This window comes from Cottoperca gobio, chromosome 7, assembly GCF_900634415.1.
Source record: "Cottoperca gobio chromosome 7, fCotGob3.1, whole genome shotgun sequence".
Taxonomy (NCBI): domain Eukaryota; kingdom Metazoa; phylum Chordata; class Actinopteri; order Perciformes; family Bovichtidae; genus Cottoperca; species Cottoperca gobio.
The window spans coordinates 15,498,738-15,523,180 of NC_041361.1; the positions used below are offsets into that span (position 1 = coordinate 15,498,738).

A 24,443-nucleotide genomic window follows, 5' to 3' on the forward strand; every position below is an offset into this window, starting at 1 on the left:
TTTTGGACGTGAATAATTAAAATATCCCTTTAAGTTTTCACCCGTCTGTAAGTGCTAAAGCAAATATTTAGTTTGTATTTAACAGATATAAACATGTCTCATGGAGCTGCGACTGAGTCATGCTATTCAGAATGGAACAGGAGCATTGATCTGTTTTTGTTTTCGCACTTTACATGTAAGGTAATCTGAGGGAGTGTTATATTGTGTCTCAGCTGGGTGCTTCTGGTTTTGCCAGAATCAAGGTGGCAGCTGAACATCTCTGCCGCCTCTGAATGTGACAGGATACTTTGAGTCTAAACAAGTCAGAGAGCCTTCCTGAAAAACGTGTCCGTCTGTCAGGATGTTTTCTCTGCTCAGTTATTTGCACCTGAAAATGTATTTTCTCATGAATACCAAGCAGCGCACGCACACACACACACACACACACACACACACGCAGAATAAATAAATATAAACAGCCGTGTAGGAATAAGTCATTTTTTAATATCCAACATTTCTCTTGTTTCCGCGGTAACAGGGGAACAGCTGTTTCCATGCCGCCATCCCCTTGCCGACGGCGGGATAGAAGGCATCCCATAATGAACACACAAGCTAACAAAGACAATCTCCCATCCTTCCTCCTCTCACGACTTTCTCTCACTGTTTCTTTCCTCCCATCACTTCCCCACTGTGTTCCTGTTCCAGAGCACATCACAACGTTTCTGTCTCCCCTCACTCCTGTTGGTCCGGACCACATTAACCTGAAGCAGGAGTTTTGTGTTACTGACGTCTGACTGTTGTGTATAAAAGCACATACATGACCAGTGAAGGACCTGATTGTGTGCATGTGAATGGATCGATCACAGGGAGGGAAAAGGTTTGATTTGGGGCATATCTGCACTATGCCAAGTGTTCAACTTTTAGTTTGGATATGTTGACATTCTGTCTGGGGGGGATAAATGCACCGATATAAAGGTGGATCATTTGAGTTTGTTTTGTCAAATCTTTCCACATTTCACCTCCATGATTAGATAAAGAAACCAAATTAAGTGTCCTGCATGACATTGTAAACAGAGACATTTTGATCTGAAACAGAAAAAGGAAACATTTTGCCAAAAATAAAAATAATCCACATACTTCTTTAACAACAACCTCATTCAAAATGGCAACATAAATAATCAATACAATGTCAATAAATTATCAATAAATAAATAAAATAAATCTCATGTCTGTACAAGTTAAAGGTACTGTCAGTTGAAGATAACAAACAGATTTGTGAAGAAAAATAAATAAAATGGAGCAGCTGAATGAAAAGGGTGAGGAGGAATCAAACGCAGATATTTTAGGTGTACTACCCCTTTAACCGACTAGTGGGTTGTGTTCCCCTGCAGGAGCATTTTTTGGCAATACTACTTTAAAAAATATGTTCACTTTTCACCTCCCAGGAAAATGGGGATGACAGAGCAGGGAGATATGCATTTGTGAGGTGTGTATTTTTATTTCCACTATCTGCATTTCCATTTCCCTTCCTCTCTGCGATGAGTAACGTTCGCGGCCCTGCAGTTACATTTTGCACACAGTCACGGTTTCTGACCCAATTTGTTTCATCCTTGTCTGGTTTTGAACTTCATGATTTATTCTTTTGCTCATTGTGCTCTATTGTTTTGAAGTATTGTTTGACTGTCACCGTGCTCTCTGCTCGGGCACACGCAGACAACACATTTTTAGTAATACAGAAACACTGCATTTCTGTCATTACAAAAAAACACAGTTATGTTTGCCACAATCCCTTAAATCCCTTTGAAGGCTGGTGGAGACTGCCTGTCTGTCTCCATTGCTTACAAATGCCTGTGTGTTGTTACCTTAAGGCCTGAACTTGCGCTCGCTCCAACAGCTGTGAGAAAGGAACAGCTGCTGATGGAAAGACCTGGAACTCAAAACCACTTAGAGGCTTTTAGTGCTGACACAACTGACTCCTCTCCTCAGCAAACTGGTACGGTGCTGCAGAGGCGACGCTGGATCTTGCAAGAGACCTCATCTTTGCACAGCGGTCTAAACAATGAGAGCAAATCTGTATTAATGTGTTCTGGTGTGGAACCTCTTCATCAATGACAGCCTGTTAGCAAAGTCAGGAAATTTCCCATTTCAAGGATATTCTGAAGTAATTTCCCAGCAACTGTGTTCAGCCAAGCAAGGGAATAAATCTGGCATGGGATTCATATGCTACAGACATCAGCCAATGCATTCTGGATATGTACCAAAGGTTTGCTTTGTGACCTCCAAATAAAATATCTGAGCACACTTGGACGTGTCTTCCCTCTGATCCGCTCTCCTCCTACACGCCAAACCAAAATCCACTTTCATATTTAGTATGCAGCCAAATGAAATGATAAACACAGCGAGTTATGTTCTAGTGCAGATCAAGAGGCTCATTATGAAAAACTAATTTTTTCAATCACATTTAAACACAACTGTGAATTACATCCAGAGCGTTCACACCCTGCACAAGAGAACAAGAATGTATTGTTGATTTTTAAGCGGTTGTCCCTTTGGCTTGGATTTGCGCAGAACTTTTGCAAGAAAAAATTTAATAAGTGAGTCTCCTGGATGCTGCCGGAGAGATTCGACTGCTCCTGTGGCGTCTCTTGAGGCAGGTTGAGTCGTGATGCATCAAAGAGCAAAATACTTTGAGGGTCTTTAAGTGGTTGTTACATGACACAGAGAAGCAGACAGATATCTAACTCCACCCATCAGGTCTCAGCACCAGGCACAAAGATACACAGACGGATGACAAGGTCACATTCATATACAGTGGATCACAAGACAGCACAATCTCCTGGATGAGACGATACTCTGACACTCCAACTCTGAACCTCCCTGTGGTGTTGTAGCTTAACGTTGGCCATCTTTCTCTTCACAATCATCTTCCATCAAATCTCTTCTCTTATAATAATCCCTTCCTCTATTTACAATCACTTCTCGTTACTTTGATATTTCCCTTCAACCACGTGGCGCGGTTTTTGATAATCTCATCAGATACTATTGCCGGACCCCTGCTGTCGCTATACACACAGTTGATGAGTGTGAGGAAAGTTTCTGAGAAAAACTGTTTTCAGGGAGAAGTTTCAGGGATTTTTTTTTTCTTTGTGGGGGAAATACCTCCCTCAGCAACGAACAAGACTGCACTCCCACCAACCTCCCTCACAACCTCACACGGACACAATCGTTTAAAAAAAAAGAAAGAAAGAAAGAAAACATCACAAGAGATTTCTTCTTCATCTCCAATGTAAAAGATACAAAATGTATAAAAATGTTATTTACAGTCTTTTCTTTTTGTTCTTCCTTTAGACGGATGTTGTCTGGATCAAGCCGACTTCTGCGTTTGAAATCTGAGGATTTTGTGTTTTTAGGTAGTAGAGGTGGTTGACTCATCGTCCAAAGAAACATCGTAGATCATTGAAGGCGGTGGGATTTACACAGTACAAACTGCCCACGAGCATCCTTTTTCATCCTCATGGACGCTTTCTCTGTCATACTTTCTTCCCAACTCAGTGTCTCCTCTGTCCCAGGGTTCCCCAGTGGTTCAGGACCATCTATGACCTTTGAACCTGGTGTTCCAAGCACTGCAATGCATAAAGGGATATGTAGGCTGTCATCAAGACTGTCCTTCACTTCTGTTGGCTCTGAGGAAGGAAAAGAAAATGAGTCTTCAGCAACTTCTCTACCGATTGTAATTTCACTTACACATAATGATGACAAAATACTGTAGATACAGGAGCAAAATGCAAATTAGTTGTTTGAGGCAAAGGGACAAAGGGAGGAGGGAGACTGAGCAAAACACGCAAGGGACACGAAGATGAAGAAGCGGAACAGAGATGCAGGAAAGTAAAGCCAAACATGTTGTTGAGAAGTTAAAGACAGAGATGCAAAATAGAAAAAGGACAGGAGGAGAGTCCAGGCAGATTTATTAACACAGAAAGACTTACTCAGAGTCGGGGGAGACTTCCGATATGCTGTGGGAGGTGGCTGACTGGGACAGGGAGGGTGAGTGTCCATGGGCGGAGCCATTAGGACCAGGGTTAGAGGCAGCAGGGGGAGGAGTGAGGACAGAGGAGCTGAAGGATGCCAGGATGGAGGACAGAATATCCAGGTGTTCACTGGACGGTTGTCGACCAAGAGTGTTTGGACTTGAACCTGCGACCTGCGGGACAGTCTGACCGGGGTACATACATGGCGGTGCAGAGTCCAGCCGTCCTCTGAGGTGAGACGGGAGCTGGTCTTGCTGGGGCTCTTCAGAGATCGGGGGAGGAGGGGAGGAGGAGGGAGGCTGGTCAGGGTGCGAGGGCTGGCGTGGAGGCAGAGTACGGAGCCACTCCCGACATGGCTGAGCCTGGACTCCACTTCCATTGGTCTCAAGCTGCTCCCTCGACCTGCTGCTCATCAGCGCCCCCCCGAGGTGCTCCCGGGATGAGGCCTGCCGCCGAGTTAGCGAGTTGAGCTGCGACCTCGAGCCGCTGAGGTATCCCTCCATTCCCGCTCCCCCACTCAAGTCCTCCCTCGAGGTGTGGACGCTCCCTGTGTGGTGGTTGTCCAGTCTGTCCCTGGATCCTGACAAGTTCTCCCTGGATGATGAGACTCGCTGGTGATCCAGACCTAGGCCCCCGAGCCCTGCTCCCTGCCCCAGCTCTCTCCTCCTTGGTAAGAGATCCAGGTTGTCCCTGGAACCCCGGGAGTCCAGTCGGTCTCTCGACCCCCCTACTGTCTGCCTCCCTAGTGTATCCCTGGACAGCTGCCTCCGGGACAGAGAGTCCAGGTGTTCCCTGGAGGAGTAGCGGGAAGCCGGTTGAGAGAGAGAGCCGGAACCTCCACCGGCAGAGTACATGCGACCGTACGAGGCTGCAGGAACACCCCGATGGCCCAGAGTAGAGGTACGGTACCAGTTGAGCTCACTGGGGACCCGGCCCATGGTGGAAAGACCCTGGAGTGCCGGGGGACAGCCGAGACGATTCTTCAGGATACCTGAGGCATGAAAATAAGAACGTGAGAAAAAACTTGCAAAGTACACAGAGGGATGAAGGTGAAGGCGGGAAGCAGGAGGTAGAAGAAGTAAGCGTTCGTACAGCTTTTAAGAGTAAAATTCAACCACTTTCACGGTAACTTAAGCAAAAAATTGCCTCTAAATTGTTATTATAAATGCAATTGCAAAAAATAAACTTTACAGAATGAATTCATACCCACAGCAATCAGTGTATATTGACATGTTGTTGGTTTTTACCAAGTCTTCATATGAACTTTTATATTGTATATTTTGATCATGATTATTTAATGCTTTACTAGCTCCGGTCTGTCCGACGTGAGACGCCAGGAGACAACAAACAAATACAGTTTCATTTAGAATATTAAAAGGTATTTGGTTTATATGCGTGATTGTGTAGATAAAACATCAGATTACTGTGAAAATATATCATAATATTCCAAACCTTGGAAACATAACGTTTCAAATGAAACATTTTCCAGAACAGTTGAGACTTAGTATAAACCCTGAGAAGTGTGATAAGGGAAGAAGGGGTTCAGAAGAAAATGAAAGTCGCAGTAGGAAGTGTGTGTGCGTGCTTTGTCTATTAATATGTTCACTAAAATGGCACCCAAGCCTCAAAGGCAACATGAGTGATTTCCAACTTTGCCTGCATTTCTTCATCACTCACTCTGAGTGTGTGGTGCATGCATGTGTATGTGCATGTGTGTGTATGTGCATGTGTGTGTATGTGCATGTGCGCCTATGCCCATTTTATATGTATGTATTCTGAGTATACACACTATCCTGTACACATGACAGTGTCACCCACGCCTATAGGGCCAGATGTAGACCTTAACTGAAGCTACAGTGTTGTTAAAGTCATTCTGTATGCATCAGGGCCATTCAGCTGATTCCCTCCTTTAGTGCGTTGTGTGGGTAAAACTCCGCATGATATGCACATGAGGTGGTCAAAGTGTAAATCCTGGTATGATGACCATGACATTATATACTGACTGTGACTTAAGACGAAACATACTGCTCTTTGCACATCCAAACAACTAAAAGTCTGTTTACTAATAAAACCAACAAGAAAACTTGAACATGAGATTAAAAGCAATTATATTTGTGGACTCTTCTCATGATGTCATGTAGCACTGCTAGGTCACATAGAGGGTTTACTGAAATAATTCAAATGTATAACAGACTGACTGCACATAGAGCAGATAAGGTCTCAGTTATGGAGTGTTTTAATGATGCTTTGCTGATTCAGCTCACACAGCTGACATCGCCTCCATCTTCCTCTTGGCAAAATGCCCCATTTGCATCCAGATGACAGGGGCTGCATCAGCCAGACCGAACGTCCGGAGATTTTTGTTAAATAACATGATAAATACGATAATATGGTTTACAGGCCAGATACTGATATCTAAAGATGAACGTTTAATCAAAGATGCAAACGTAACAATCCTATGACTTTTTCCACAAGTAGATATTTATAAAAGAGAGAAACAAAAACACACTGTCTTATAGGTATAAGTCTGTTAGGTATGTTTCTACAAACACACAGGAAGCACAAACCAGAGATTACAATATCAAAAGTGAATCCAATCAGTGTGCCCTTAGATGGTATGTATTTGTGCTTCTCTCACCCTTGCGGTGCCTGTGTGGCTGGGTGAGGCCGTTCTCGTCCCCGCTGGTCAGCGCGGCGTCAGGTTGGTTGTTGTTGGCGGCGTCCTTGCTGTAATCTGCCCCCAGGGGGCGCTCTGAGCCCCACTTCTGAAGGCTGTGTGTCTCACACTCCTCCAAAGCTGGCCAGTAGGACAGAAGGTCATTGCCATCCAAATCTGTAACACACAAAAAGGACAATCACTACCTGGTTACACATGAACTGACACCTTCTTACACATACATACGTTCTCACGCCAGGTCATGACTTTGTTAACTAATCACTTTTGATAAAACACCCGTTATGAAAAGCTGCCAATATATTCTTATGCCTCAAACACAAAACCGATGTCTGTATCAAATAGCATGTGTTAACAGACTAATAGCACATGTTCATTAAGAAATAACAGCCGGGGATAATTAAAGTGACATATTGGTAGAGAATCTATCAGACGAGTGCAAATGACCTATGAATAGACAACATTCATGGACTTAAACAGGTGTCTTCCTCTGCAGCCATTCAACATGTTACTTTGTTCTGTGACGACATCATGCTTTATAAATTGCTTATTTATTATTATTATTATTATTATTATTATTATTATTATTATTATTATTATTATTCATTCCAGCTATAAAATACATGACGTCCTTGCACCATCGATGTTAAGCTTTGAGAACCACACGCTGTTCTAATTGGTAGAGTTCATTAAGCCTTTTTTATTTTCTGTAACATGTTTTTAAATAATGCAACAACAAAAGGTTATAAAAATCCATTCATTGTTTTTTTCTGTCTGTTTCAGCTGTCCATTTAATAATTACACAGTTATGAACATTCCTTGAAAAGTCCTCTAACACTGGCCCGTCGATGGCTCTGCTGAATTACTGAAGGGTTTAATGCTTTGTCACAACGAATAGGCCGCCATCTTCACACTGTGACCTTTCATTAAAAACACCCCTCAGCAATACTCTGGCCCTTTAGTTTGACTGCACTGACTGGACTGTATCTGCATCCTGTCCTCCTCTACTCACTGACCGCTTTGGTCCATGTTTTACCCTGAATTGATTGATGTGATCCAGACAGCTTATTAAGCTAATAATTGATTACTTATAAGGATTAATAGATTTGCACGTCTGGCCTTTTCTCACAGTAAAACCTTTCAAACCTGTATATGCATGCTGTTTATATCACGTACTTTTAGGAGTACTGGCACTGACATTTTCTCTTGTATGTGTGTGTGTGTGTGTGTGTGTGTGTGTGTGTGTGTGTGTGTGTGTGTGTGTGTGTGTGTGTACATATGTTGTATGTTTTTGGACTTTCTTTCTACAGCAGGGAACTTAAATGTTTGACTCTACCGTCTGGCAGGGTGGGGCTGGGTATCGGTACTACTAAAATAACCCAATAACAAGTAGTATTAAAACTTCTCAAGTACAATGATGTCATCCTTTTTGTACCCAGATCTAGAAAGAAATGCCTATTTGTATGGTTTCGCTCACAACTCCAGCAACTACAACCCATACAGTGTGTGGGGTGGTGAAGTCGACTGAAAGTATCGGTATGGCTTTGGTCCTAAGAAAGAAAAAACAAGTGAAAATGTCGAGATAAACCATTTGAAAACCACTTTAAGTGCTCGCCTACCTTTGGTGCCATTGTGGGTGGGCTCTGTGAGCAGACGCTCGCTGTGATTGGAGCGTTTGAATCGCCGCTGGATGCGCCCACGGAGTCGGACGTTGTCCTCGCTCTCAGAGGAAGGGATGGAGAGACTGCGCTCCTCCTCCATGGAGAGGTCTGAGTCTGAGTCTGAATCCTCACCTGGGAGAAGAAGGCGAGAGAGAGGAAGATAGAAAGGAAGAGGCAGAGAGGAAACAAGTGAGAGGAGGGAAAGAGAAAAAGAATAAAGAGGAAAGAAAGATAGTGTTGATGGGTCATTCTCCAGTGTAATGTATGTGAGCTTAATCTTGAATAAAATGTATATGAGAGATAAGAAAGACAGAAAGAGAGAGAAACAGGGGTGAAGAAATGGAGAATGTGTCACTCCTCCTCGTTAAAAGTGTGTGTTTGTGTTTGTGTGTGCGTGTTCACCTCCGTCTCTGTGGAACATGGCCACATCCAGGTCTGTCGCTCCGGTTTGAACGATGTTTTGTTCCAGAGTCTGACGAGCCAAAAGATTTTCTCTAACAGGGAAAGAGAAGAGGAGTGAGGACACACACACACACACACAAACAGTATACTGTATAGAGAGCATCCACACGCACACGCACACACACACACACACACACACACACACACACACACAGGACAGACAATCGCTGAACCATTAAGACACCAACAGCCACTCTCAGAGTACATTAGTGTTGCTCTACATACACTACAGTACATTGTTCCATCCCATCTTCTTCATCTTTACCCCACTGACCCACATAATGCACGACAGGGTTTTTGTTAGCGAGAGAAATTCCTCCCTGAAGCAACTTTCACCCCAATAAGAAAGTCACAAAGAATCAATCAAACCTGACAGACTCCTATTTAAAAGATAATGTATCAAACCATTTTCTCTTGAACTACAGGAGGAATTATACGAGTCCTAATCTACTTGACCAGCCATTCATTTCTGTGTGTGTGTCTGTGTGAACCTCTGTGTATTTAAATACCTGGCGGAGCTGACAGAGGAGATGGTGGAGGTTCCCAGGGTGATGCGGTGCAGCCCGCTCTGCTCCAAAAGAGATGCGTTGTGATAGGGGTTCTGAGCCTGAACACACACACACACACACACACAAGAAGGTTGAGAGTTATATTAACCATTACACTGAATGGTACAAAACATGAAAATTATGCTTTTTGAACACGTAACAAAGTGCTTTGAATCGTCTTTCCTTACAGCACGAACTAGACTGTGTCAAGAGTCAAACTCACATCCTCATTATGGGCCACCTTGTGCTCGGCTAGCCTCTGTTCCATAATTTATTATTGTATAAAAGACTTCTTTCTGATACTTTTCCATCCATATCATAAGATAATGGTACGATAATAGGTGGTTAAAAATTAATAACCTTGTAAAGACATCTTTTTTTTTGTTTTAACATTAAAAAAACTAAACATGATATTTTACTCTCCAGAGACTCGTGGGAGCTATTAAAGCTGACCGGGAAAAAGAACAAAAATGAGGCTAAACTAGTGGAGCAGAAGCCAACAGCCCGGAAATGAGGCACACTTTATCTTTCTATACTGTATTAGACTATATTCATAAATAACGTACCACACAGTATGAGTCAGAAAGGCGAAAGTATATAGGTGTTCATTTGTGTCTAATAATAGTTTTGGAAAGTTATTTTGCCCCAGATGGCTCAGAGATGGATAGGAAGAGCTTTGGGGAAATTGGGGTTAAAAGGTTGGAATGAACTATGTATAAACTAATACACACACATGCATGTAACACACATGTATACACACATCATGGACACATAAATCCAGGATAGCATATGAAGCTCACTGGATAAAAAGGGGATATTGGACTGTGAACACACACACACACACACACACCCCCCCACACACACACACGATGGCAGTAGCACAGAGAGATAATGAGAGAGGCTGAAGAGTGCAGTGAGCTATGAACTAAAAACACACATACGAGATGGACGAGAGAGTGAAGAAAAGATGTGAAGACAGGATTGGGTTTCACACACACACACACACACACACACACACACACACACACACACACACACACACACACATACACACACACACACAGCAGCGCTTTTGTAGAAGAGGGTTTAAGAGCAGGCAGGGTTCCACTGGTCGGTATATTATTGTTTTTTCTGGGTCAGCCACAAACCCTGAAGGCAGAAGGAGAGGAGAGAGGGGGGGCAGGAAAGATGGATGGATGGATAGTGTGAAGGAGGAATGGAGGGCAAGGGGGTCTTTGTGCTGCTCTAGTAGTTGACACAGTGAGGATGAGCATCTAGAAAAGAGAATACTGTAGAAGAGAATAAAACATATAAACCAGTAAACGATTCACAGCTTCAGGGTCTCAGATTCAAGCTGCAGTTATTGTGCAGTAATGACCACCACATTATAAGATCATAACTGTTATATCTTAATTAACACAATGTGCTGTGTAAATGTTAGCATAGTCAATTCAGAACGAGACACCAGGCCACATACATTTCCTTTAGCAGAGACGCGCTGCAGCAGTAGGGAGGCTGTATGTGTGTGTAACTCACAGTGTTCTGCGATGGTCTTGGTGGGTCTTCTCCGGGGCTCTTCTTTCCCAAACAGGCTACACTCCAGGCCTCTTTCACCTCTGAGTTGAACACAGTGAAGACCAGCATCACCGACACACCCTGGGAGAGAGAGCGGTAGACAGTTAGGATTAAGTTTAAGGTGCGACTCTGCCAGATCTTTGCATGTGTCTTATAATGTCTTTTCCTTTGGACACACACCGCTTGGTATTTGTATGCAAGCAATAATAAGAAAACTATTATTTGGCAAGTAACTTTGACCTACTGTAAATACAAATGTAAAAGCTTTAATTAACTGGATGGAAGTTGAAACAGTGAGAGAGTAAAGCAACATTTATTCATGTAAATATACACTTTGTTCATACCTGCACTAGGCAGAGGACATCGAATATGTAATAGAAAGCCAGGATGCTGTTGTTCACAGCCATCAGACCACACAGCCAGGTGGAGGTGGCCAGCAGCAACAGCAGGAAGGCGTTGCGAATAGTAGCACTGGAGAGAGAAACACGGAGGTCAGTGAGGGAGAAGTACAGTAATAAAAGACTGTCGGCTCACGTACCATAATGACAAATGGCCAACATGTGCAGACGTCTGCAGTTCTTTGGACAGACGATGTTGTCTGTTTCATCTCTACATTTACAACTTGGATGTGCAAGTGAACGACTTAAACTGGGATCAACACATGTTAATATTAACACTGATTACTTTGCTTATTACCCTCTATAACCAGCTCTTCAGTAAATGTAACATTTGGAACAAATGTACTTGTGCCTCATAACACTATATACTTTTACTACTGATAGCATCACAATGTGGTCATTATACATTTATGTATAATTTGCTCACAGCCAACTCTTTATTGATGCCCATGATTAGGGCAATGGAGAAATTTAGACACAGAAAACTCAAGAGGCAAGAATGACAGGAAGTGAGAACCAGCAGGAAGAAGTAGAGAAGTGTAGAGAACTATAGGATGATAGGATGAATACTGAGACAGAGATGTGGGACTGAGGCACAGAGACACCACAGAGCTTAAGTGATTTCCTTGTGTCGTTATGATTTGATCAATAACAAGGCCTGACGTGATCGTTGTCTATCAAATCAACATTGACTGAATGAGACAGATACAAATACATTCCCTGTTAGTTCATGTCACAAATCATTTTATAAAACTACACTGCACACGGTTTTGTGATGCTCATATGACAGCAAACAAAAATGATGAAACGTTTATTTTAATTTAAGCAGAGATTTACGCATAGTTTTGTTTCATTGTTCGTAGTTACTTTTAATGTATGTTGTATAGTACTTCAATGTTGGCCTTGGCATCTTGTTACCAGACCATCTTTATACCGTACCCTCTGAAGCCTGAAATAAAGAAAACTAGATTTTTCCCCAAACCCTGAGAGGTACAGTAAAAGTAGAGTGAGGGCTTCAACATAAAATAGACAACTTCAAGTCACTTTTTGAAAGTGAGAAAAGTAATTTTGGTAAACCTTGGTTGGTGGGTACTCACATGACAGGGAGCTTCTTGCTCTCCTTCTGAGAGGGATTGCAGGACATCTTGGCGACAATCATGAAAATCCCCCCATTCATCTGGATAGAGGGAAATTAGTATAAAGTGAGGTACGGCGACATTTCTTTATGCATTGCCAGCTAATCCAATACTGCCGTTAGCAAAATCAGGGATGAAGATAAACGGATGAAACAAAATCGATAAATCATATGACTTTATGATAAATCATAAAGTCATCTATGAGGGAAAAGGTACATTTATTAAAGACAAAGCCAGACAAATTAAGGACAAATGAATTGCTCCTTTATTTTGCTGTGGTTCCTTTGCTTGAACAGTGAAAGCAAATAGACAAATTAGAGAATGAAAGAAAAATAAATTGCTGAATAAATTAATTAGTACAGAAGAAGCAAAGGCACAAAAGAAGGAAAAAAAGGAAATAAAAACTGGCATGAACAAAGGTGATAAAAGTGAATAAGACACTGACTACACTGCACTGTAATTACAAAACTTGGCACAGTTACATGCCTAAGATGTTGCCGTGAAGTTGTTTTTACAGGGTTTTTTTTTCAACATCGGCTCTAAACACTCTACCCACATTAAAATGAATGGAAGGACTGGCGCTTTCGCCGTTCACGCCTAATTTGGTGTGGATGCAGCCTAATTTGGGGAGGGTCCCCAGCCAGCAATTGAAGGGCAGGGAAGAAATAAAGTGAGTTTACTGTAGGATTATATCAAGCCTAGTGCTGTAAGCGGAGTTAAGCTTATCTGCACCAGCTTTTATGACTATATAATCTTTTAGTGGGGAACAGAACTTGAATCAATGTTTCTCTGAAAATCAGAATTGACTGTTTGCTGAACGCTCATCGACTGTAAACCTTCTGATTCTCTATCACACCACTGTTTACACTATAAGTTTGTGTGCATACATTAGCATTAACTGCAGTATATCAGGCAGACAGGGAGACAGTTACCAGTATGACGATGGCTATCGGACCAGCAAAGCTCCAGATGAGTTTGTCATAGATGGAGATCCAGCAGAAGTCTGGGTTCCCGTAGCCCTCTGGGTCCAAGCCGACCGCCAGGCCTACAGCGAAGAGACACACAGTCAGATCAGACAGAGCAGGAAGTGACAGTGGCAGCAGAGCTCAGAGACATCCAAATGAAAGTTGGGTATTAATCTTTTAATCATTCGTAATCTTTTAAATAATAATTATAGGTCATTGGAAACAGTGGCTCTAAATGCATAATTACATTAATGAGCTTTCAGAGGTGTCAATGTACCGGGAAGTTATCACTGAAGCTTCTGATAAATTACTATCTAACATTAATTCTGCTATTTTTATAATGGTACTTCAGACTCATTTACATCTACGATGTGATTATTGTACTGTAAATGCTCTTATTCTGTCCTTGTACTAATTGTTATGTTTGTGCTGTGAAGCACTTTGGGCTGCAATTCTTGTATTAAAGGTGCTATACAAATAAAGATTATTGTTATTATTGTTATTATTATTATTATTAATAATAATAGAAGCCAATGTTCTCAATTTGTGACTGAGCTTATTAAACTTGTGTGTTTTGAAGGTTAGCTTAAAAACAAAATCCTTTTTGGATGCAAATATATTTCACTAAGAACATCACTGAACTCGAACACATCCACACCACAACAATTTTTAGGAATCTGTTTAATGATGGCAAGGTGTTTTGTATTCCTACATTTTCTGTGTGCAGCCACTTCTCCACAACGAGGTCGCTGGGAGATTTGTGACATGAATTGTGAAGTCTTTACTCCTTTTCTATCCCTGTTAGGACAACTGTCAAGATTCTGACAGTCGTGGCTATAAATAATTTTTAAATTGAATTGCAAAAGTAAGGCAGGGAGCCTAAATAAAGACGGACAGACAGATTAAACACACCTCTGAGCCGGAGGAATGAGACATGCAACGTGTGTGTGTGTGTGTGGGGGGGGAGACAGATCCATTCTCAAGGCAAGGTGAGACAGCGGTCGGTGTGTGTGTGTGTGTGTGTGTGTGTGTTTGTGAGAGAAAGTGACAAAAAAACAGCAACAAAGTGGGGAGTTGACAGCATGCATAAGTCCGGATGGAAACTGCAAATCTTTGTGTTTGTGTGTGTGTGTGTGTGTGTGTGTGTGTGTTTGTGTATGTGTGTGTGTGCGTGTGTGTGTAAATGAAGGACGGATATAGAAAAAAGCAGAAAGATATTACTTGCCAACCATATGTGTCAAGGAAGAAATTGCTTGCGTCTGTGTGTGTGTGTGTGTGTGTGTGTGTGTGTGTGTGTGTGTGTGTGTGTGTGTGTGTGTGTGTGTGTGCTTCACTATCTCTATATTAAAATGTCACAGAAACCTGTTTAATACAAGTGTCAATAGGACACCTTATCTACACAGCCAGACTCATTGTGAATGTGTGTGATGTGTGTGACTGTGCACATATGACAGGGCGTGATGTCATAAATGTATAAATGTGGCAGGGGCATGGATGCATAGACACGCTTCCGACAAACATCACAGAGATCTCACGTGTCTGCATGTGTGTGAATTAGGGGTGGGCGATACAGGGCCAGTATTACCGATTCCGATACTTTTTTGAAAGGCCTCTGCCAGTGACTTCTGTCTCGGTGCCGGGGGTCTGGTTGTGGTTTGGGGATTTCTCTTGAGTTCTCTTTTGGGTGTGTTTTTAGATGTTTGTATACATTTGTGGTGTTGCCACAGTACCTTATTTGTTTTCTGCAAACATCGCAGCTTGTATTATTTTGGTCTACAGCTGTAAAATAACACCAAACGGCGCTCCTCTTGTTCTCTGCCATCATGCAGCCAGCAGTGCGCCGCTGAGTGACGTCACATGCACGCCGGCAACACTCACAGTATAGCGGGGGGGGGGGGGCAGAGTGAGCATGAGCGAAGTGAGTGAGAGGAGCAGTGTTTGCACATGCACAACCTCGATGATTTAACGGGAGTTGTGTACTGAACGTAGAGAAGAGAAGCTGAAATTTAAGTATCGATCTTATCACGCAAGTATTGGTCAATATCGATACCAACGTTGGTATCGATACATCGCTATTTTAGACCGATCCGCCCACCAGTAGTGTGAATGCGTATGTGTGTGTTACCTGTGATGATGGCGGGCACGCCCCAGCCGATGGCGTAGTAGAACCTCATGGCACCGTAGTTGATGTTGCGCTGCTCCGTCTGCATGCGGTAGATATGAAGGCCCTCGACGAACAACCAGGCAAACGTGGACATGAAGAAGTAATGCAGGAGAATGGCCACGACCGTACACAGGAACTGGAGGTGCAGAGAGAGAATTATTAAAAATTAGAAATGATTAGAAATGAGAAAGAAAAGAAGGGAAGGAAAAACATTTGAAAAAAAGATGGTGAGTAATAAAGAAAATATAATCCTTATCCGTATTGTTTTGCAGAGCAGACGTCCTGGCAAGTTCCTAACAAGTCTTTATTACAATACAGCAGGTGTCAGCAATGAAGTAACAGGCATTCATGATTTAATTACCAACGCAACTAATGAACACTTTATGGCAGCATGTTAGACTATGTCTCTAGGAAATGTGCAAAATAACTGATATGAATATAAATTGATGTTGTTAATGTGCTGAATTGTAGTAATAATAGCCAAGAGAGCATACTTAAGTAGCATTATGGGTACGACAGTAAGCACCATCGGTACAGGAGTACACATAGTAAAGAACGCCCTCGCAGGTAATGTGATCGTCATAGCAATTATGTGTGTAAAAGTCTGTAAGCTTCATTTAATGTAATATATTTACAATAGTGAAAACAGCATGAAATAGACATAATTCTAACTTGTTTCCTGGTTTTAAGGGGAATTATCAGCTCAGTTGAAGCATATTTACTTCAATTGTTTGAATCAATAATTTCAGATCATATATTTCAAAGCTTAAGGTAATGAACTAAGACAAACAACACTTTTGTACTAGTGATACATATCATGAATCATACCAAACATTTTGGAGCGACACATTTATAAAATGTCAGCTTGGTCCATGGTTGATTTTTGAAATATCAATTAAAAAGTATTGATGGACATGGTAAACTGTGTCTTTATTGCCTGAGATGTGATGCTGCACAACTCCTGAGAGGCCTTTCAAATCAGAGCAAAGAGATGTGTAATCTTCTATAACATAAATATCTGAAGTCTGTCCAGTGCCCTGGTTTACATATTATCAGGAATGAATCCCAGTTTTATTTGTCAGGGCAGGAGATAAACCTCAAATCCATTTGGTTAGTTAAAAGCTGCTGTTTGATTTGGCAGTTATGCTGAACTTCTTCATGAATAATGCAGAATTTTAGCATTAAAACCTTCTGAGAAATGACCCTCAGGCTGCATTCAAACACGTCTGAAGTGGTTTATTTAAACTCGGCCTTCGGTCTCTGTTGTTTGTTTAACCAGATGAGAAAGATGCCATTCAAACTCAAGTGGCTCTGAATTACAGCACCGACATATCTGAAAGAGCAAGTCACTGTCGTCTAACACAACTGTGTCAGAAGAAAAACTAAATCCAAACCAATAACAAGTAACACCTTGAAAACGCACAGGTGTGTAAATAGATAGCTGCTGGCAACTGACAGTCAGCTTTTAAAGCTTTGAATACCAAGTATAACAAAATGAAGTGAGAACAAACAGTCTGGTGAGATTTCTTCATGTGTTCTTAACCATCATAAACACCAGACAAGGAGGATTAAAAGTTAAACCACTCAAACTGTCCATCCTGTTTTGGCATAAGGACTGAAAGCAAGGTTCTTGTGACCCCCTAATATTCGTAATGTTCACCAAAAGGGGCATGTTGGTGACATGATGACCGAAATCATATAGAGAAATGTGTAAAAAACTCTACCATGACTAAGCTGTTGCAGTCCTAATTTACTCTGGATAAGAGCGGGTAAACACCTAAAATGTAAATGTAAACATTTCTCTCTCTCTCTCTCTCCACCTTCAGTGACTCTTATGAAAAAGAAGAAATACTTCACTCAAGAAATACTACAGCTGAGAACTCTTCATCTCTAAGTTAAGGAAAGGAGACTTGTACGTCCCAGACTTTAAGGTTAAAACAAGCTCAATACAAATTCCTAATGACGCAGCCAGAGATGACACAGAAAGAGCAGCAGCCTCGGCAAGAATACAGCCCGACGATGAATTTCACACACACACACACACACACACACACACACACACACACGCACACACACGCACACACACGCACACACACACACACACACACACACAATCCGAGTCACTATAAGTTAGAAAGACTAAAATGCGCACAAGCATGTAAAAACAAGTGTGCACACAAACACACACGACTGCTGCGAGCACTAACATGCTCTCCGAAGCATGACGCACATGAATTAGAGAACATATTGTTCAGCTAGAAGTAACCGGTCCCACTGTACGAGCCGTACAGCCGGCTGTGTGGGGGATACAGCTTAATTAATTGGATTTCATGCAGAGTGAGCACATATTTGCAGTACCCTCTCTACAAGACTCGCTGCTCTTTAAACACACATACACACACGCATGATGTGATGCAACAAAACAAGAAAGTGTTCAGGAGAGAGGAAGGAAACAAGAGAACAAGGGCAGAGGAGGAAGAAAAACATAGGCAGTATTAAGCATAATAGGATGAGGACTTGCAGTATAAGGAGCAGCAGAAAACAAACAGTGAGGCACATAGTGACAGATGCTGTATATGCTTTAGAGCTGCACTACAGGATATATTATATTCTACAGTATAAGGCAAGGTCGTTTTTAACTACTAGCAACAGTATGGAGATGAGTACACTTTCAAATCTGTTAAATATGGCTAAAGATTAGACAATTTTAGGCCAAAGCTGTAAGTTGGGAACTGGAAAGACAGTGATCTGGATAAAAAAGAGGGAAGGCAAGGAAGCTAAAGACATTACGGAACAACCAGGACTACAGAAACACAAGCACACAACCCCCCACCAGTATCTACCTGTTGTTCCGTCTGATTGACCCCGAGCAGAAACACCAGCTCCGACAAAAACATGGCCGCCGCTGTGTTTGAATGGATGCTTCTGGTGTTGGACTTGAGGCCTCGGAGGCAGGAGAGCACCAGGACAGTGAAGAGGAGGGCCAGCATGGAGACGCACAGAGAGGAGTATGTGACCAGGGCCAGCGTCTCCAGATCCCCCTCCAACTGCTGCTCACAGAGAGATGTGAGAAGGGAGAGAGGGTGTTATTAATCATTAATATATAATTTTGGGGGGAGTAGATGGAAAGAAAGGGCAGAGAAAAGGAGGGGAATTAGAAGAGATAGAAGATGTGAGGGAAAAGTGGGAAATGGGAAAGTAAGTCAAGACAGGCACAGCTAAGGAAGCAGTAAGAGTGAGAAACAGATTAAACACCAGAAGGTGAAATAAGGCAAAGAGAAGAAAACAAATCATTTTAATTTGTTGAAATGCTGCTGCTTCAGTTTTGGGTTCAGTCTGGCTTCACTGAGCGAGAGCAGTAAAATAGATAAGAAGAAACTAAAGCTGCACCAGCCAGCAAGTTGTTTTAGATTTCTAAAAAAACATCAATATCTACAAATGATGAAATATAATGTTGGCATGTAACATAACGGCATGTACACTGTTTTGTAATGCTAAATATGAAAATGCTTCCTAAAGGATTTTAAGAGCCAAAGGACTCAAAACATTTGAGAGAGAACATAATAGAAAGCAGAGAGAAATATACTATGTAGATGTATCGAACAACAGACCCATCTAATCTGTCAGGGGAAACTAGAGTATCAAAAGTATGAAATTGATTGATCACAACCTTTGCATGCACAAAAAGCATTCGCTTCAGCAAGTGAATGAAAGGGATCTCCTCTTCCTATTGTTCTGAACTAATGATGATGAATAAACATCTTATTAAAATGCTTAATTCAATGTAAACTCCACATATTTGGAGAAATGTACAACTTAATATTCATCATTAGGCATGAGGTTTCTGATTTCGCAAGTTTCCTGTCTCAAACCTCAAGATCTGTTACATCATCACTTAGTATGCTGGCGTACGATGGGCAGGGGGATTGCATTAAACCGTGAAAATCTTCAACAGCTGTAACAAGGCTTCCTTTAGTCCTTCAGAATGTCAGGCAGGATTAATTATCTGGGATTTCAAACCTTTACACCGGCTAAATCCAGCAATCTTCAGCTGAGATGTTCAAATGAAAAAAGAAGAAGCTAAAACCGACACGCTGCCAAAAACAGGTATGTGTGTCTACAAAGCGGGATCAGGATAGGGAATGTACAATTAATCCACTACATGCCTCATTATGATAAAGTGGCATATACATTCAATTAAAGGGCTTTAAATATGTGTGAGACCACAGATCACTAACCTCTCTGTGTGAACTGTCCATCAACACGCCGAAGGTGCCCAGTCTCTGGCACTGACAGCGGACATGAGAGGTGTTCCTGTACACCACCATACAGTCCCTGACTGTCCAACAACCTCCTAACTCATACCTGCAGAGGGAGGGGAGAGGGAGAGAGAGAGAGAGAGAGAGAGAGAGAGAGAGAGAGAGAGATAGATAGAGAGACGAGAGAGAGTAACCGGGAGAGACAAAAGAGAGAGGGAAGCGAGAGAGAGAGGAAGAGAGAGAGAGAGAGAGCGAGAGAGAGGGATATCGAGAGCTGCCGCGCGATCTGCGCTCGCTCGCGCCCCACCACTGGTCGCTCGGACCCCCACGCTATCTCGCTCGCTGCGCTCGCTCTCGCCGCTCTCCACCCCCCCGCTCCTCTCGTTCGCTCTCTCTCTCCCCCCCTCGCTTTCGCGCTCATCTCCCCCCCTCCTCTCTTTCTCTTCGCTCTCTTCTCGCTCTCTCTCTCTCGCTCTCGCTCCCCCCCTCTCTTTCTTCTCTCTCCCCCCCTCTCTCTCTCGCGCTCTCTCTCTCTCTCCTCCCCCCTCTCTTGTCTCTCTTTGCTCTCTCAGCTCTCTCTCTCTCTCGCTCCCCCCCCCGCTCGCTCTCTCGCTCTCTCGCTCTCTCTCTCGTCTCTCTCGCGCTCTCTCGCCCCCCCCTCTCTTTCTCTCTCTCTCCTCTCTCGCTCTCTCTCTCTCGCCCCCCCCGCTCTGTTCTCTCGCTCGCTCTCGCTCCCCCCCTCTTTTCTCTCTCTCTCCCCCCCCCCCCCCCTATATCGCTTCTCTCTCTCCCCCCCCCATAGGCGTCGCGTCCTCCCCCCCCCTCGCGCTCTCTCGTGTACCTCTCTTTCTCTCTGCTATCCCTGCCCCACCTGTCTCGCTCGCCTCCCCCCCCCTCCGCTCTCTCCCGCCCCGCCCCTCTCCTTCGCTCGCTCCGCCTTCCTCTCGCCCCCCTCTCTCTTAAGAGAGAGATTAATAATAAAGGTCAGATTTTAGAAGATGTTCAGACACAGATATAAAAAGACTGACTGTGTCGTATGTGCTAAAATATGTGTTTGTATTGTGTGTGTTTGTTGCTGCATTCATGTGGTGTCCCAACAATCAGAAAAACTCATTCCCGTTTGGGAACATTGACACGAAAGCCCCCTCAAGTCAGAACAACATATTACGCAGAAACATGGCGGACAAAAGTACATTTTGGGTTGATGGTAAGAAACTTTTTAACAATTTGCATATTGCACATACATTTTTTGCTCACATGTAATTTGTAATATGTTATGATCTTGTAACCGTTAGTTGCTGTCAACATGAGTGAGTGACCTAGATTAGTAAGAAAAGTTATTTATTAGCATTAACCCTTGAAACAGCTGTCAGCGTGTTGTTTAAACGCTCTGAGCGATACAATACAGCACATCTTCTTTGCAGCGTCCATGTTGTTTCCACATTACGACTTAACCCTCATAAACACATCAAATTTGGAAGAACGAATTTCCCAACTTGTGAAATTGGACCATCTGAAGAGCACGAGAATGCACCTTGATAACCAGTATACACTTTTCCCTCACTTGCGTCTTTTTCAGGAAAGAATGCGAGAAGAGAGGAAATGAGAAAATGTGGTTTTAGAGAAATGAGACGTCTTTTCCTCTGAAGCGTCTTGTAAAGCGACGTCCGTTTCTGAAGTCGACGATCACAGCTGTGGAGACTTTTGACGGCGCTCGTGTCTGTGCACTGTGCTTATATTAATAAAGACACACAGTTATCACTGGCAGAGCAGCAGCAGCAGCAGTAGGTCCCTGTCTAACAAACACCTGCACATGAATAACAACCTGCAGTCTGTCTTTATACGGATTACTGTGTCCTGCTTAGAGGCACAGGGAAGAATGCATTTATATTATTTAAGCATTATCTCTGTTAATATGTATGGATATTCTGATTGTGAACTCATTATTTAATAATCCAGAATATGATTATGGTATCTTTTGAACATTTTTTATTAGGTCTAATGTTTCAGGGACAATATGTAATTCATATCAAACCCGACGCTCAGGAATGATCAGCCTCACATGGGACTGAATGGAGATGATGATAAAGATGTAAATCCATAATAAATGTTTTTGGGAGAAATAACAGATCATGAAAAGAAAAATCTTTCTTATATATAAAGAAAGTAGTTTGAGGTCCGTTTTGTTGTTTAGATCCACAATGATCAGATTTGATCAGACTACCTGGTAAATCAGAAAACAAATATAAAACAATATAAAACGTTAGAGTGATGCACTTGAGTTTAATCTGTTATCTGTCTTCACTGCGGTATAAACCTCCAGTGATGTTGAAATGTATCAGATCAGCTGCAGCGTCCAATCAATAACTTATATCTACTAAAGTGGCGTGTCGGCTGGTAAAAGACTTCTGTGAAGGCTGCTCTCGTGTATCCGCGCTGATCGCTCCTCAGAGATCGCTCATCGCTCCGCCGAGCAGAAATAAAAGCTTTGTGACGGTCTTCAAGATGGCAGAACAACTTCAGCTTCAAGCGAGGATTGAGGATTGAGGAAATACCAAATAGGAGACTTGGGATGTTCCATCGGTCTATGTGGCACTGAACACACTAATACATTGTAATGTGTTACTTTGTGATTCAGGTCAGCGCTCAGCCCTAGTGTACAGTATGCATGTGTGTGTAGGAATATATGAACAAGTGTATATGTAAGTGTAATCTGAACTCACAGACTGCTGTGGTTCCACTGCACACACAGTGGCTTGCTGCGATTGGCCGTCTCCAGCAGCTTGAACTCAAGCAGGATGGGCTGGTCCAAGTGTCCGCCCACAAATGTTTGGTTGTTGTAGACAGAGATACTGACCACCGGGGAGTTCATTACCGGGTGTCTGGGAAGCCTGAGGAGAGCGGAGAGTTAGAGTACATCTACTAGATAAGACAGAAAGAGTTTGATGTGCTGGTTAGGACGGTAAAAACAAAAGACAAGCTGAGCAGAGGAAGGAGATTGGTATACTAGGACTATGACTGTTGACTGAATGACTGTTTATTAACACCTGATGAAAACTGGACAGTTTGTTACTTTGTAATTAAGCCCAGAGGTGAGGAAGAGCAGAGGGGGCAGTGATGGGAGGAGAGGGGAGAGAGATACTATGAGAGAATCAAACAGAGGTCAAAAAGGTCATATCGGAAATAATGCTGAAGCAAATCGTCCATTAGTCAACTGAGAAAATTATTTTACTACAGTTTTAATAACCATGCATTTGTTTAAGGTTAAATTAAGAAATCAAACCTTTCTTATTCCAGCTTTTCTTTTTTTGTCCGTTTCATTCTGTACCATTAATAGAATATCTTTAAGGGTTGGTCGAATAAAATTAGTAATTTGGAGATGTCACCTTGGCATTTTCTCTGGTGTGTTTTTCCCCCACATTTTTAGAGACTAAATTATTAATGGCAATTATAATAATTTGGGATTTTTGATCAAATTCTGTCAAGAAACTAGTTATAATTAAAGATAAAGACAGTGCAGAATGTGTTTATAATAATGTGATGCTCCGGTTATATAAAACACATTTTGGTTTACTATTTGCTATCAAATAAAAGACACATGTTTCCTCCCTGAGAGGATTCAGACGGCTGCTGTAATCAGGTTTTTATTGTTCTGAGTGAGATTGATTCCCACCTCACTCCTCGTCGGTCTGTGTGGTACTTGGGAGGGAGGGCGCCGCCCAGACTGCGATAGATCAGCAAGATGACGATGGTGATGGGCGGCTCTGGCAGTGAAACAGTGCGTCTGGCTGCAGTGTATTCTCCTGTTTGATTGGCTGAGATACTGACGGAGGCCGGAGCAGCGTTCTGAGGAACCAAGGCTGAAATGCAGAAGTCCGTGTGAGTATATTCTCTGAATCAAGTTTCAGCCATCTACGCTCTCAGGCCTTTAATTCTGTTCTTACTCTCTTTCTCCGTCCGCTCCTTCTCCTTCCAGTTGTGTTGTTGTTGCTGTCGTTGGGGCACCAGGGCAGCAGGGGGCAGTATCACATGGGTGTTGGGATCCCACAAAGCCTGGCCGCGAAACAGGGTGGTGTGGTAACGCGGGAATCGCCGCCGCACATGGGTCTGGTTCTCCACACGGTCCAGGTTCATGACTGACAAACAAACAGGCAGCAATAAACACATATGAACACACAAGTTTCGATACAATATAAGTGACAGGTCTTGGTCATGTGCCCTATACATGAACAGTAAAGTGTTATTAACCATATTATTATGAGACCTTGGTATAGTTACCATAATGTCACTCGTTGAAATGACTTATATTATATCTCACACCACAGGCAGCATGAGGAGTTGTTCTGCCTTCTGTTGTAAAGAGGACATTGAGAGCCAAAGTCATAGAGAGCTTAGCCTCTATTCTAAGCTAACCTCTAATTCCATTACACTTTCTTATAGAGGGTTATGTCATTGATCCATATTGTAAGATTAATTTATATCTATGACTGTACTGGACTGTACAGTACAGCACTTTTAACAAAGATAAAACCATTGTTATCTTGGTAGCATTGAACATCAACATACTGTAGTGTTTAGCACATGTCTTCACTAA

At 42.5% G+C, this 24,443-nt stretch overlaps 1 protein-coding gene across 1 annotated transcript in view; it reads right to left on the reverse strand.

Moving 5' to 3' along the window:
- Window positions 1-463: 463 nt before the first annotated feature.
- celsr3 (cadherin, EGF LAG seven-pass G-type receptor 3) overlaps window positions 464-24,443 on the reverse strand; it is a 44,759-nt gene continuing 20,779 nt past the window's right edge. The window contains exons 8-23 of the mRNA XM_029435938.1: window positions 23,794-23,985; window positions 23,523-23,709; window positions 22,573-22,740; window positions 19,829-19,955; window positions 18,434-18,640; window positions 15,552-15,726; window positions 13,394-13,506; window positions 12,423-12,502; window positions 11,272-11,398; window positions 10,889-11,008; window positions 9,314-9,411; window positions 8,745-8,836; window positions 8,301-8,474; window positions 6,646-6,840; window positions 3,966-4,998; window positions 464-3,662 (exon numbers count right to left, since the gene is read on the reverse strand). Coding sequence (XP_029291798.1) covers window positions 3,635-3,662; window positions 3,966-4,998; window positions 6,646-6,840; window positions 8,301-8,474; window positions 8,745-8,836; window positions 9,314-9,411; window positions 10,889-11,008; window positions 11,272-11,398; window positions 12,423-12,502; window positions 13,394-13,506; window positions 15,552-15,726; window positions 18,434-18,640; window positions 19,829-19,955; window positions 22,573-22,740; window positions 23,523-23,709; window positions 23,794-23,985 — 3,116 coding nt within the window. The 3' untranslated portion in view covers window positions 464-3,634. The remainder of the gene's footprint in view (window positions 3,663-3,965; window positions 4,999-6,645; window positions 6,841-8,300; window positions 8,475-8,744; window positions 8,837-9,313; window positions 9,412-10,888; window positions 11,009-11,271; window positions 11,399-12,422; window positions 12,503-13,393; window positions 13,507-15,551; window positions 15,727-18,433; window positions 18,641-19,828; window positions 19,956-22,572; window positions 22,741-23,522; window positions 23,710-23,793; window positions 23,986-24,443) is intronic.